Here is a 14876-nt window from a genome sequence, read left to right as displayed (position 1 = left end):
CCTGCTTTTAATCATTGAGATGGATCATCTGTTGTTGGAAAAAGTCTTTCCTCTCTTCATTCCACTGCAGAAAATGGGCTTAATGTTCTACAATGGTAATAGGGATCCATAAAACTGCCCTACTGTCTCTCTGAGGATGTGCACTGCTGGGTCAGCCAGTGTTTTGGAGGTATTTTATTTTCTCTGAGATGCAGTTCATGAAATGTGAAGTCCCGATACAATTAGATTATTACAGCAAGGATTTTATTTTTAAAATATGGTGGTATTTATTTCTATCCTTAACTAATAATTATTTTTTAACATGCGGAATCCAGCAAAGGTGCAGAAAGCTCTTAATAGAAGTAGGTACATTTGGGTATATGGTTTGAGAAGATGTGTCTTTATTTCTCCCGTTGGCACCACCCACCCACCTATGTATCCTTATCTTACATGAACTTCAATTTTTGCCCCAGATGAACCAGGCTTGTTGCTGATATCGCTAATCACAAGGTTTGATTCCACATTCTAAATTTTTCTTTATAGTCAGCTTAGTTTTGTCTCCATTTCAATCTAACCAGATACATTTTATCTTTAAAGTCCTATAATAAGTTCCCCATATCTATTAATTGCCTGATACTTTCAGCTACCTTCAATCTCTTCTTGACTTCAATAGAAAGCATTAACCGTAGAATGTGTTTTCAATTCAGCACCTTTTTATAATTTTCTAGTTAAGCAAGTTGTATACTATCTGTTGTAAATACATAAAAGTATGCATACTTGTATCACTGAACACCATGCCAGGAATAGAGTAGATACCCAAGCACTTATTGCACTTACTTAAATTTAAAATAATCAGTTATATCAATGAATAAGAAAAATTCAATAACCATTTTCTAAAAGAGACAGTGAACTGGAAGGTGGAAGATCAAGTCCTAGTTTTCATTCTTTAACTGTCTTTATTATATAAAAATTTTAAAGAGTTGCCCATATCGATATCACTTATCAGAATTCACTTTGATATTTTTTCACCAGAATACTTAAAATGTCTCAGAAAGCTTAGCGAATAAGCAATAAGCACATTTCTTTATTTTCTAAAAATAATTTTTAAAAACGAAACTCTCAGCCCTAAGGTAAAGATTTAACTATAAGATATATGAGGTAGAAATAACAGGTGGAGAAGTGAAAATGTAAGGGGTGAAAGTGGGGAAGTGGGGGATTTTTGAGCATTATGAAAAAGGATACATGCATGATGATAGGAAAGCAGATGCGTGTTGTGAGTACAACTTTTGTTTAATTGACATATCCCAGGCAGAACTATTCTTGCGCTATACTCCCTCTCTGTATTCTGTACATTTTGTTCAGTCCTGTAAAATAGCACTTATGTTTTTTAATTACTTGGTTATCTGTTTCTCATTAGACTATCCACACCTTTAGGAAAGGGACTTTAGTTTGATTACATAGTTTTCCTTAATACCCAGCACAGTGCCTTTGACAAAGAAGATACATTATAACCCTAAGTAACACATGCACAAGTAAATAACTGAATGACAAAAGCAAGGAACAGAAAAACAAAAAAGGTATCAGAAAATTCTAGGATAACTGGTTCCCCAAGTCATCGTCAGCTATTTCAAGTTCTTTGATTCCAAACATCAATAGTTATTCAAATATAGAGGAAGAAGAATGATATTAATACATTAGAATTGAACAAAGTCATTTCTAAACTTGGAACTTTGTTCTTGGATTCCACTTTTAATCCACAGAATTATAATAATATCTTCCCAAAAAGATTGCTAGCCTTTCTGAAATATTACAGTAGAGTTTGGGCAAAAGTAAATCCTCTTTTAAAAAAGATGTTGGTAGTATTTTCATGTATTTTATCATAGAAGAGCCACTCTATTGATTAAAAATTTATTCTTATATAGAGTTGTTCCACCTAAATATAGAAATGTGCTCAAAACCATCACACCTTCCGTATTATTTTTACGCCTTTCTAAAGTGAACGGCATCAAAGAAGTCATCCTACAGATTTGCGTCCCGTAATTTTTCATTGCTTAGCTTGTGAGAAATGTTGCTAGCATAACTAAGTTGGTGCATAGCCAACACAGCAGCAAAAAGAAAAACAACAACACATGCTCCTCAGAAACATGTGTAATAAATATCCCTGCTGCCAGCACAGCCATCTACTATGAAGCGCCTCATTTGCTTTCAAACCTGGAATGGAGGCCACGCGCAGGCGCAGTGTGGGGAGCGGCAACATGGCGGCCAGGGCGGGGAGGCGCGCCGCGGGGAGCGGGACCGCGGCCTCCCCAATTGAGGAGGAAGGAGAGAGAGAGGAAATCGAGGATGAGGACGAAGATGACGACGACAGTGACGAAGACGATGAAGACGACGCGGCTGTTGACGAGGAAGTGAATATTGAATTTGAAGCTTACCCCATCTCAGATAACGATTGATGGAATTAAGAAAATCACGGCACCAGCTCTTCCTAAAGGCTGCTGTGAATACTGCAGAAGGTAACATGTCTTAATACGGCCGAGCCGCACTGGGAGTGTGATTAAGCAAAGATGTTTCAGAAGACAGCGATGACGATGTGGAAGTTGAAGAAGAGGCGATATTTGTTTCATAAGTCTTTTCAATTTAACTGAGCGAAAGGGGACCCAGTGCGCTGAACAAATGAGTTGATGCCAAGCTTCTGTGAGAAGAACTGTGAAGAGAACATGGCTGAACGGCGGGCAAGCTTTTCAGTGACACCGCGGAGCCTGGGGGCGTGCTGCTACGGGAAAGAGCCATTCACGTCGCTCTGCAGATCGCCCTGCAACTTCAGGAAGAACTGGCTGAAGCACACAGAAAGAACAAGCCATGGGGGAAGTGTTGCTTCTACCTTATGATTAGTCAGACATTTGTGGAAGCAGGAAAACACAATTCCAAAAAGAAACGGAGCCACCGAAAGAAAGATGAGCTAATGTTTGCAAATGCAGAGGAAGAATTTTTCTAGGAGGAGGCAGTCTTGAAGTTCCACTACTCCGTGCAGGAGGAGGGCGACACATGCCTGGGAGGCGGGTGGTCTTTTGATGATGTACCCATGAGGCCCCTGCGGGCTGTGATGGCAATTCCAGTAATAAGATGAATGAAATCATGGACACACTCGAAGACCCTCTGTCTGTCTAACCCATCCCCCAGGGAAATTGCCAGAAAACTCAGCAGAGATTTACTGAAAAACTCATGACTTTATTCAGATTAAGGTCCTCTACAAAAAGTAGAGTTCTGTCACCCGTGCCACATTTACAAAATATATATTTTTTCATTTTGGTCAAATTAATTATGTATATAATTGATTAAAAACTTTTTCCAACAAGAAAAATTTGAAAAATAAATAAAACTGGGATGGACTTTACTCAGCAAAGTGGCAGATCCCCTCTCCCATCACATCAATTACCAGATGTTTTTCCTACCCAGGTTACACTCTTCTCCAAAATGACAAGTACTCTTGCCATTTGACTTGAGATGGCACATTTACACTGTATCCTACTTCAAGCATCAACAAATGGACTTGACCCAAAAAATTGCATACCAAACAACAAGCCTAAAGTCAAATTTATGAAAAATGAGCACAAATACTCTATCAGATGAGAGAGATGATTCCACATCAAGTTTCAAACGTGAAAGGATGCCTGAGAGACATTATCCGTGGCCTTGCAGGTCCAGAAACTGGACCTATGGGCAAAAATGGAGCAAGTTCACCTTGCACAGGTGGACTTAAAACTCACAGAGCACAAAATACTGAAGACTGATAATCAAGATGCAAATATATTAACTTTCAGTGAGAGCCATGGATGTCAGATGGATGAAAACTCTGCTTCCAGCAAGTCAGCACTTCCTCTTTCTGTGGGCAAATCTAGATGGGGGGCCAAATAGCCAATGGAAGGTTACTTGGTGATGAAAAAGTGGAACCAAGGTAATATGCTAAATAAATAAAATTGTCAATACTAGAATTCAGAGCTTAGTTCCTGATTTAACTTGATATTCCCACTGTAGACAGATGGATGAATCCCAGACTCACTAAGATAGTCCATATCCTGGAGGTGGCCTTGGTTGGGAACTGCAGACTTGGCCTCTGCAGCTAATCAATCCATCTTCTGACTGACATGTTTTCCTTTAGAAATGTTAATATCTAATTCTGGGAGCCGGAGGTAACATATACTATTTCTGCCAATGCTTTATTTTTTTTATTTTATTTTACTTAATTTATTTTTAATTTTTAAATTTTTTATGGTATTGGAGCCGAGGAGTGAGTCAGGACCTTGTATGTGGGAAGCTGGCACTCAACCACTGAGCCACATCACCTCCCCTGAGTTGGTTTTTTCATTTGTTTGCTTGTTTGTTTTTAGGAGGCACTGGGACTGACATGTGGGAAGCAGGTGCTCAACCATTAAGCCACATCTATTCCCCTCTGCCAGTGCTATTTAAAGGTATCATCAGATTCATCCTTTCTTCTTCTTTACTTTTTGTTCTTTCCTTTTCTCTCTATACACCACCAAAGAGTCAAGGACGTCAGCTATTTATGCAGGTAACTAACTGGTCTCCCTACTTCAACCCTCTCCATTGTCCAATTCCAAAGATTACTACTCTATAAATCTACCTTAAGTTATGATTATGTATGTATATATGTATATGCTTATGGGTATGTGTGTAATATGTGTATATATTTATATATATATGTATATGTGTGTATAGTTATATACATATATTTCTCTTTTTCCTACCATAACTCACAGCAAAAGCTCTCACTGACTCCTTTTATCTTCAAAATACATTCAAATTCTTTCATATCTGAGTCCAATTTGTTATCATTTTTCCACTACATGAACCCTCCACTCCAGCCAAATCTATTGTTTCCAAAAATTCTGTGTGCACCCCTTTATACATGCCTCTGCTCATTTCTGGGTCAACTCAAGATCTGACTCCTCTGTGAAGATATCTCTGAAAATCCAAAGCCTAAAGTGACTCTTCCATTTTTTAGATTCATTTGGTACTTAGTAATCTGGAAAATAATTTTTATGTATATAGCCCATCTCCTCAATTAGACCGTAAACTTCTTAAGGGTGGGAACAATATAGTTTACCTTTTTGTATCCCGTATCCTCAATATCTTGTTATTAGGAATGCTTTAAAAAATGTGCTTAGGGCAGGTCCTGTTTATTTGTAGGTTAAACTGCTGAACTTTCTTTAGAGCCTAAGACAGACCTTAAAAATATTGCTCTTAACAGATGAAAAGGGACTGCCTCTTGAAGTGTCTTTGGAATATTAGTAGTTCATGGCTTCTTTTGGCCCTTGGAGTCATGTTAAATATGACTCCAATCCAGAGTTAACAAATTCCCCCAATCCAGATTTGTTCTCTGTATTGCTTAATATTCAGTATTACACTGGGAAACACCTTACAACTCCTGTCATTCTCAGAATATAGGTCTTCCTTAACAATAGAAGAGACTTCTGATATATGGAGATTGTAACCAGGACATTTAACAGCAAGAACATTATGGGAGGTAGTCATCTAGAAAAGCACAAAGACGATGAGGTCCCTTCAGTATAAGGGTGGAATTGATCAAAATCTTCAGTGCAAGAGATGAAAAGGGAGATTTGTAAAGTCTATTGGGATAGCAAAGGGATCAAGAAGGAAATAATCTTAAGCTATTTGAACTATTGCTTAGCTTTTCAGCATTCTTGCTGTATAATTATACCTTGGTCTCAAGACTGATTGGAAGTGCTTTCAAAAAATTACCCTACATTTGATCGAGTGAGCTGATTTGTACTATTAACTAGCAAGACGAACAGTTTCTATTATTTCATACCAAAGTACTACTGCTGATGAGGACATCCAGATTGTTGTCAGCAGTGTGTTCCGTGATTATGAAAGGCATGAAAATACACACATCATCTCATATTTCATGGAATTTGGCAACTCCACATCAGAAATGTTGGGGGAACAACCTGGCAAAATTTTGAAAGCAGGAATGAGAAACCCAATTCAAAGTGGAATGAAGGTGATAATCTTTCTTAGGAAGGAGGAAATTGCTGGGTTATACAAAGCTAATTAAGTATGATTAGTTAATTATAAAGATATAAACAAAAAGTAGCCTACAGTAAAAAAAAAATGAAAAGCAATGTTAAAATGGAGAAAGTAATATCATTCTGGACATGGAAGACAACACTTCTATGTAGGAGATTAAGAAGGAGTATATAGGATACATGACTCTAATGATAAAATCACCCTGGAGACTAATTAGGCTTACACTGAATAAAAATTCTGATAATGTGTTGTGTAATATAGAGAGTAATGCAAGGTATTGATGGCAGCATTTTGTTAAGCAGATCTAACATTAAAAACAACACAAGAGAAATTTTAAAATAGGTTTCCATTTTAAATTTTCAGGAAATATGTTTTCTACTAGTGAGTATTGATTTCTTTCTTTTTTTCCTACCCTTCTAATATATCTTAAGACAAACTCATAAAAAGAGATGGGAATAAGGAAGCCACTTAATGTATCTCCGTGACTTCCTGGAAGAAGCCCACTGGGCTCAATCTAAAGAGGAACAATTATCTCCTTTTATTTAGAAATATGTACAAAAAGAGCATCTGTAGCTTCCTCTAAAACCCTTGTCAACCCACTAAAAAATGTTTCCTGCTTTTTAGCCAATATTTCACAATTTTATGTAAGGCAATTCTTCTAGTACATAGACAAGATTTTCCTATGAAGTAATGAATTATAGCTGCCCATGAAAGTAAATTTATCACCTTATGATCATATGCCTAGTTTTATTTCTAGAAACACGGCTTAAAAAAACAACAACCTAGCATCCTTATGTCTGCTGTTTTGGAAACAAAATATTTCATTTACCAGTGGGATTTTTTATTTTAAATTACATTGCTTAGTGATAAGTTACATTTAAAAACAATTATATCTGTTCTGAAGCAGAGTGGGTGAATGAATGATTAAATACTGCCTACTTCCTCTATATCTCACCTTTACTATGAGAATTCCACATTGGCCTTTAGATTGTCCTTGCTTTGAGTAAGTAAACAAATTCCTTACTTTGCATAAGAACATTCTTCCTCAAGAAAAAAATGCACTGATTATCCACAGCACACACTAAAGAGATTTTCAACATTCACTCAAATTTCCATGAGTCTACAAAGTAACCTAGATTTTAAAAGAATTCTGCCACAAACTGTAAAATGCAGAAAAACAGATTTTAAGAAGGGCAGTTTTCTATTCTAAATGTTCTTGTTTTTTTAACTCTACATTCTTTAATTGTATAATAGTGAATTTTGATTCTGAAAGCTTAAGTTACAGGTATTTTGATCTCTAAAATGTGCGTGCATGTCTGCTACTTTTCAAATGAAAAATTAATCAAAAGACTATAAGAAATTAAAATATCACTTTGAATACTGCCATATAAATCATTTTTATCATACAAGATAACAGGTCCAATAGAACATAAATGGGTTTACAATCGTTTAAGTCTATGGCTAAAATTATTGTTTCTTATCTTGGTCTCAAACTTCATTTCTTCTAAGGAACATGAATGCACTTGGCTGCACATGTATAAAGTTTTTAATTCATGTACCTATCCTCTTATAATTATTTTTCACAAACTGAGCAATAACAATTATATCCGGAAAACATGCCATACAATGTAAATTTTGACACATTCTTCTTTATTTTGTAATCAAATGGTTAATCTTAATAAAATAAAAAGTTGTGAAAAACAAAACCTACAAATACTCTTTTTAGTAATTATTTTGCATTTAACTGAAGATTTGATTTAAAGTCATATAATTCTGCATATGTCAAAGGACAATTGAAGTGTTATAAGTTATTAAGTCTAAAGCTGTGAGCTGGCAGATGAACTGTTTAAAGTTTTTAAGTGATTATTCATGGATATATGTATATATATATATATTTGGTAGTATGCTATTAATCTGTTGTGCAATGGAACCTTGATTTTATTAACTCAAATATTTATACAGCAAAGTAACTTTCTCCTTCAGGAAGCCATGGAGTGAATTGACAAATACTTTCCATTATGAGAGGTTTACAAAAAATATCTACTTTGAAGCAGCCCATAAAGAAAAACATGTGATGTTTTCTTGGATGCTGGATCAAACGGTAGTTAAACTCAACTTGAAATAAGAGAGCATTATCATAAACCTACCTTGTCCTTGGGTTACTCCATAAAATTCAGCGGCTATCCTTGCTGCCTCTTTGCGGTTCCCTTTCACGATGTAGAAATGACTGAGGATGGCAAGGCTGATTTTCACAAAAAGCTTAAAGCAGAAAAGTGAAAGTATTGTAAAGTAGACATTGGATAACTGTTGGGCAAATGGTCGGCTCTCTTCTAACACTGACATTGCTGCACAAGAATCTGCAGCCGTTTTTCAGTTAGATTCAAGACTCAAATGTGCCTGGCTCTTGTCCGGGATGCTCTGAACAGCTGGTCCTGAGGAAAGAAAATATCAGCTGGTAATGCTGCCTCCAGCTCACAACATTTATACTGCCCGTAAAAGTTCTTCACAATCTCCTATTGGTCTGACAATATTCCATGGAAGCAATTGCATCATGTGTCCCGTTTACGAGACTCCTGATTTTCCATTCTCAGTATAAAATGACACCCTACCTCTCTGCTCTGGATTTCAAATTCCAGATATTGACATTTATATACAGACTATTTCCTTTTTGGTATCTAATTATCAAGAACAATTTGAAGGTGTTGTGCATGTGTTTCCTGTTGTTAAAGCAAATGGTACTCATAATATCAAGGTAAAATTAAGCCAATCAAGCCAAGCCTTTAAAATGGTACAATCTGTGTGCCATGAGCTAGGTCACCAGATCTTCAATGACTTTGTGATATTAATGACCACTCAGTAAACTAGCCAATTATGTGGCTTTCATTCTTGTCTAAAGCCTCCTATTTGTCCATATGTGGTTATTTTGGAAAGCCTTGGAGTCATAAATTTAGGCTATTCATTTATCCAGTGAACACTTTTTAGGTACCTTCTGTACGTCAACCATTTTGCTAGATGCTGGGGATGCAAAGATGAGTGTAATGGTCCGTGTCACAAGGATTTCACAATCTAGAAGAGGAAACAGGCAAGGAAACAGGTAAACAGAATATAGATAGGGACAGAGAAGCATAGGAGCACAAAGAGGAAGAAGCTAATTTTGGTGGGGAAAAATTAGAAAAGGCTTCCTGAAGGAGGTGGCAAGTCACCATAAGTGTTTCATCCAGACTAAGCAAAACAGTGTACTTTTTAGGCCAATGATCTTTGTTAACACCAACCTGACTTATTTCATGAATGAAATGCAACTGTTTATATGGGGATCCATAGGCAAGCTATATTTTAAAAGAGAAATAGAATAAATTATTAAAAAAACAATGTAGAGGGACAATATGAAAGCAATTATACCTAAAACAATATGTGAAAATGCGAAAACATGTATTGTTCAGGGAGATTATTTATATATTTATCTGACCAGGTTTAGGGCCTCTTAATTGTTGTACTACTTCCTGATTCTTCTGAGAAGTTGCAAATTAACAAAATAGCAAATAGCAAAAAGATATCATGACAAAACAGAAGTGGCTCTTCTTGGAATACAGTACCATATCAATGACTGGTCATATTTGTAAGCGTTTTCTTATTTGTCTTGGTGTATGTATTTTTTTCTGAGTATCTTATCATTTGGTCCAATGTACTTGAAATAATTCTCAATCAAGGGAGACCTTGCTGTAAAATACATGCATCAAGCAAATGAGATTTCTTTCCCCACTGGCAGAAAGATAAATTAGGTCACTATAATAGAAAGCAATTACCAAGCTCTTTCTGAAAATAGCCCTGGGTGCTGTTATCAGAGGCAGATTACTAGACCAGGCAGCTATGAATCACCTCCAGTGCATGAGTTCACATGCATTGAAAATTACCTTCAAATATGGAAGGTAAACACTCCAGCTGAATGTGCCTCTCTTTCACTAGAGATGAGATTGTATCATTTAGGTAATGGCATGACGATTCCCCTCCAGTCATCTTCCTCTCTGGCACAGTGATGCATGGCTACGCACTGGCGAGCCATGCCCCGTGGACAGCTGGGCCATCACAACGCTCTGAGTCACTGCACCGGCTCCACTTCAGTGTTTTAGAATCAGAAATAAAACCTGCCGTAGTCACGTCTAAGCGTCTAGATAAGGTTTCACTCTTCCTCTTACCGGTAAGTGCTATTATAAATAATTAACTGCACATCGGTTAATCAGGAGCCTGGATTCTTTGGGGTTGAGAAACACTTTCATTTCACTAAGGCTGCCGTCACAGAGGCATTAAGTTCAAACCCCTACATTTTTAACTAATAGAAAAATGCTCCCAGTAAAAATTTAGGATTTTGTCAAGCAAGGTCAAATGTTACCTTAATGGGTTCCTTGATTCCTACCACTCTTTTTTGTGTCGGTCTCCCCTGGCAAATTTTACCATCTCTATTTCTGCTCATCACTAAACAAAAATTAAAGCTGAGTAAAATGTCTCATAGTAAATACACTTATCAAGTTAAACTGGATGCTGCATTGTTCACAGTATAGACTCCTCCAAATAAAACCATGAATAACTATAATATTTTTGGACACATAAAAAGTATTGTGCAGGGAAGCGGCTGTGGCTCAAGCAATTGAGCTCACACTTACCAGGTTCGATCCTTGGGACCTCCTGGTGAAAAAAGAAAAATGGCGGCCCAGACCTGCCAGGGTGCAGAGAGGCACAGGTCCCAGTGCAGCAAAGCAATACACCAAAAAGGCAATGATGCAACCAGATAGAAGAAAAAGAAAAAAAGAGGTATTGTGTAGCCACGCGGGTTTAGATCAGTGGTTGAGCAGGTATGAGGTTCTGGTTTCAATCCCTGGTACCGAAAAAAAAAAAAGAAAAAAAGAAAAGTATTGTACATTTATTTTCTAGCATTAGCATTTCCTTTAAAAAACTAAAATATTGATTAGCAATTTAAGCAGTTTATTGATCAATGCTTCTATAATTTACCACGTTGCACAAATAAGTTGACTGGTTATTGTTCATTATGCTGATACATTCCTCCTTTCCTAATATGGTTATGATCAATCTAACCAAAATATTAATTGAGCACCATGTATGTTCAACATTGTGTTACTAGAATGGGTGGTTTGAGAGAAGTGAAAACATAGGGAAATCATTTATTGAGGGTCTACTATACACACTCTGCTTTAGACAAATCTATTTTATTCCCATTTGGAGGGGGTGGTGTTATTACATTTTAAAGATGAGGAAACGGAATCAGAGAGCTTCACTAACCTATCAAAGTCAGTGATGAGCAACAGCACTTTTTGAACACAGTTCTGACTCTGAAATATGTGTTCAGATGGTCTCCTATTTTCTATTTTTAAGAGCTTACATCTGAGTGAACAAATATGACTGATATAATTTAGTCAGAGTACCTAAATAAGTACAGGAGGCTAAATATGCTATGGTGATCAAATTAGGTGGAAACTTGGGTGTCCTGAACAAATGGGAATAAAGAAAAAGGGGAACATTTCATGATTTGACTGATAGTTCTGGACTATGTGAGGCTAAAGCCTGGTGAGATGTTCCCCTAAAAACAAGAGGAATTGAGTAGTTAGATGGTTAATTTTTTCTATAAACCCTGTTAGGTTATAATCCAGTTGTTGGGTCAAAGCTGTTGCTGTGAAGGTATCTTTTGGTAAGTGTCTACCATCAGTTGACCTTAAGGAGATTACGTTCAATAATGTGGATTGTCCGCATCCAGTCAGTGAAGGCTTGAAGAGCAAGATCTGTGGTTTCCAGAAGAAGAAGAAATAAACCATCTACACCTGAGTTTTCCAGCCTACTGCCCTCCCCTATAAATTTTGGACTCAAACTTTCTCTTACTGGAATTCCCAGCCTGCCGACCTGTCCTACAAAATTCAGACTTTCCAGTCCCCACAATCATGCAAGCCACTTCCTTCAGATGGATCTCTTACACATGTATACACACACACACACCCTAATACGGTTGTTGAAAAGGTATATTAAAAATGCTGAGAATGCAAAATAGAGTCAAATGACTGTGTAAGAACAGAAAGGATGAGAATGAAGAAAAAGACAGGACCTAGCTAAGAGGAGTTCACTGATGACTTTCAGCTCAGGATTTTAAAAAGGTGATGAAGTGGAAAGCAGGAAACTCTTGTTAAGGGGACGATCCTAAAGCAGCTTTCAAAGAAAAGCTTTTTGACTTCCTTCTACTGTACCTTTTCTAGGTACTGCCACTGCTCCTTACCCACTAGATAGGTACATCAGAGGAGAGTTCCTTTGCAAGGCCACCCCTGGGTCCCAGCCTTTCTCCTTTCTGCTCTTTTGCCCATCCTTCTCCATTAGTTTCTTCAGGGTATTGCCTAAATGGGCATTTTATATTGTGATGTGTGTGGTCTTATGGCACAAAGTATACACAAACATGATTCTGGGACTTAGTTTCATGTCACCCAGATGATGGAAAATAAGACATAGATTAGACTTTTAAATGTGACCAGATTAGCCTTTTATTTCTCATGGAGAGAGAATCTCATTATGAGAGATTATGAGGTTAAATTGTTTTGCCTTAGCTACACATTGATCCCAGTTATTAGACTGAAAACACAATGGGACAAAATTAAAATTGCCTGTTTTTTTTGTTTTATGTAGAGGAAATATAGTGACTTTTTTTTTAAATGACTTTTTTTTTTTAATGTAAGAACTATGATCCCTATTCCTTGGTGGAGATCAAAGGCTCCACTTTTTTTATTCCTAATACTCCAAAAAACAAAACTACATTTCAAACAAGAAGGTTGCCAATGCTCAGTGCAATGACAGGCATCTTCTCAGCCCCAGAATCAAATTGTTGAGGATGAATTGAAAACAGTGAATGCTAACTGAGAAAAGACCTTTGCCCACAAATCTGAGGGCCAATGGTTGCTGGTAAAATAAAGGGAAAAAATTATATAAGTTATTATTGGTAATATAATAGCTCACTATTGTACTTAAAACACTTGAAAATATAACCTTTTTTAAATTTTGTGAAATCTCATGAGAACAAAGTAAAGGAATCTCTTAGATGTTTAGAATATACTGGAGACTGGAGTCTTAGATGTTCCTGTACATTGGAATTTGAAATAAAACCAGAAATATTTACATTTCAAGGTGAAATACTTAAATCAAGAAATGAATCTGGCTTTATCTCCAGTGAGTAGATGGTGTATAATTATAATCTGTTGTCACTTACCCAAATGCTGCGTTCATGGAAATAGACACTTCACAAAGGCAAATCAAGGCATGTTGTCACAACTCCTGATAGAGGTTTGGACACTGTGATGTAATGCTTATGTCATAAACAATTAACATATTCACAGCAGATCTATGGGTATCAATGCCTAATTGTTGATGAAGGATAAATTCCCATAGAGATTCTATAATTGTAAATATTATAATTATTTATTCTGGGGGTTGGGAAGGTGTGGATGAGAAATATTCTGTTTTGTTTAACTGTACTACTTGCGAGTAAATTCTTGCTTTTGGCCTCTAGCCATACTTCTAGTATAATGGAACAAAAAGGTAATTTCTGCCAGCATTACCATATGCCATAAAACCTATTTATTCACTGAGCTGTCATTATCTCAGATTTTATCCAGGCTTTCTGGGGAAATTCACTGGTGTTCCCTAAAACTCAGAATAGCCTCTATCATAAAAATCAAACCTATTGTTATCAGCCTAACTAAGAGTTGCTTTAGACCAAATAGAATCTAATCGCACATGTGTGGTCCAGGAAATGGTGGCTGAAAACTGGTAGCTTTATGTAATAAGTAGATAATGTTTATTATTAACATATACTTATTAAATACCTATCGTGTGCTAAGCACTGTCCTTAATATTTCATCTACTAGGTAAACTTAGCATTTCTTTAGAGAATTACCCCTCCTGCATTTAATCTGTGCAGTTGACCTCATGGCTCCAAAGAAGAGTATTTTGTCCAACCAAGACAATGAGATACATTTCTGAGACTGTTAGAACTTTGGGAAATGTGCTCTTACTCTGCTTGGGATGGTAAGATAGCAAGATCTAAGCCAGTAGATGCTTGAAGCTAGTGTTATCAGTAAGGAAATGGCCTGCCTGGGAATTAAGTCAATATAAAGGAAAGCATGGCCAAGATTGCAAAGGCAGTATCGTGGCACCCTTCTTTGAGAATCTGGTCTAGCTGTACCTGAAGCTATTAGTCTAGATTTGCCAATAGCATGAAGTAATAAATTCCTTTTTGCTATAGTTAATTAAACCAATTTGAATTAGGGTTTCTTTCACTGCTGATATAGTTATGTTTTCTGGGGCTCTTATGAAGAAATTATAAAGTAGGCATTATTATCCCTTTCTGTGAAACGGGTAAGAAAATAGACTTAAAGAAGTTACATAATTTGTCTGAGATTATACAACTTGTGGTGGTGGAAGTGCTGGGATTCCAGCCTAGGTTTTTCTCACTGCAATTCTTCTCCAGTTACTGTTCATATGTTAGTATTGAAACAAACATTCATATTATCTGGTTTACCTGCCATCTTCCCACCCTACCCCACCCTATGATTCACATCATACATTTGTGCATTGACTGAATTATAATAAGAGGTTTTGGCTAACCACTTGTGTATTTCATTGGGCTGAAACTAACTGGCCCCACCTAAATCTTTGGTGATTAAGAATTTGTTCCATGATCTCGTTTTAGCCAACCAGATACTTAAAAGTCTATTTAAAGAGATGCCTCTCACTATGACATTATTTTGAATACCTAAGGGACTATTTCAAGTATTTCCAGCATAGCA

The 14876-nt window shown here is 36.7% G+C and overlaps 1 protein-coding gene across 3 annotated transcripts in view; it reads right to left on the bottom strand.

The window, feature by feature from the left end:
- ASB5 (ankyrin repeat and SOCS box containing 5) overlaps positions 1–13316 on the bottom strand; it is a 59083-nt gene extending 45767 nt beyond the window's left edge. The window contains exons 1-4 of one of the 3 annotated variants that reach the window (XM_004464963.5): positions 13298–13316; positions 10704–10915; positions 9032–9111; positions 8193–8477 (exon numbers count right to left, since the gene is read on the bottom strand). In XM_004464963.5, coding sequence (XP_004465020.1) covers positions 8193–8388 — 196 coding nt within the window. In that variant the 5' untranslated portion in view covers positions 8389–8477; positions 9032–9111; positions 10704–10915; positions 13298–13316. Of the gene's footprint in view, positions 1–2411; positions 2787–8192; positions 8638–9031; positions 9112–10703; positions 10916–13297 lie in introns of those variants that run through there. The other 2 variants (XM_071214008.1, XM_023590673.3) reach the window with 2 other exon arrangements.
- Between the last annotated feature and the right edge of the window lie 1560 nt (positions 13317–14876).

This window comes from Dasypus novemcinctus, chromosome 1 (genome assembly GCF_030445035.2).
Source record: "Dasypus novemcinctus isolate mDasNov1 chromosome 1, mDasNov1.1.hap2, whole genome shotgun sequence".
Lineage (NCBI taxonomy): Eukaryota > Metazoa > Chordata > Mammalia > Cingulata > Dasypodidae > Dasypus > Dasypus novemcinctus.
Note: the sequence above shows the minus strand (reverse complement) of the source record. Positions and strands in the feature narration are given on the sequence as shown.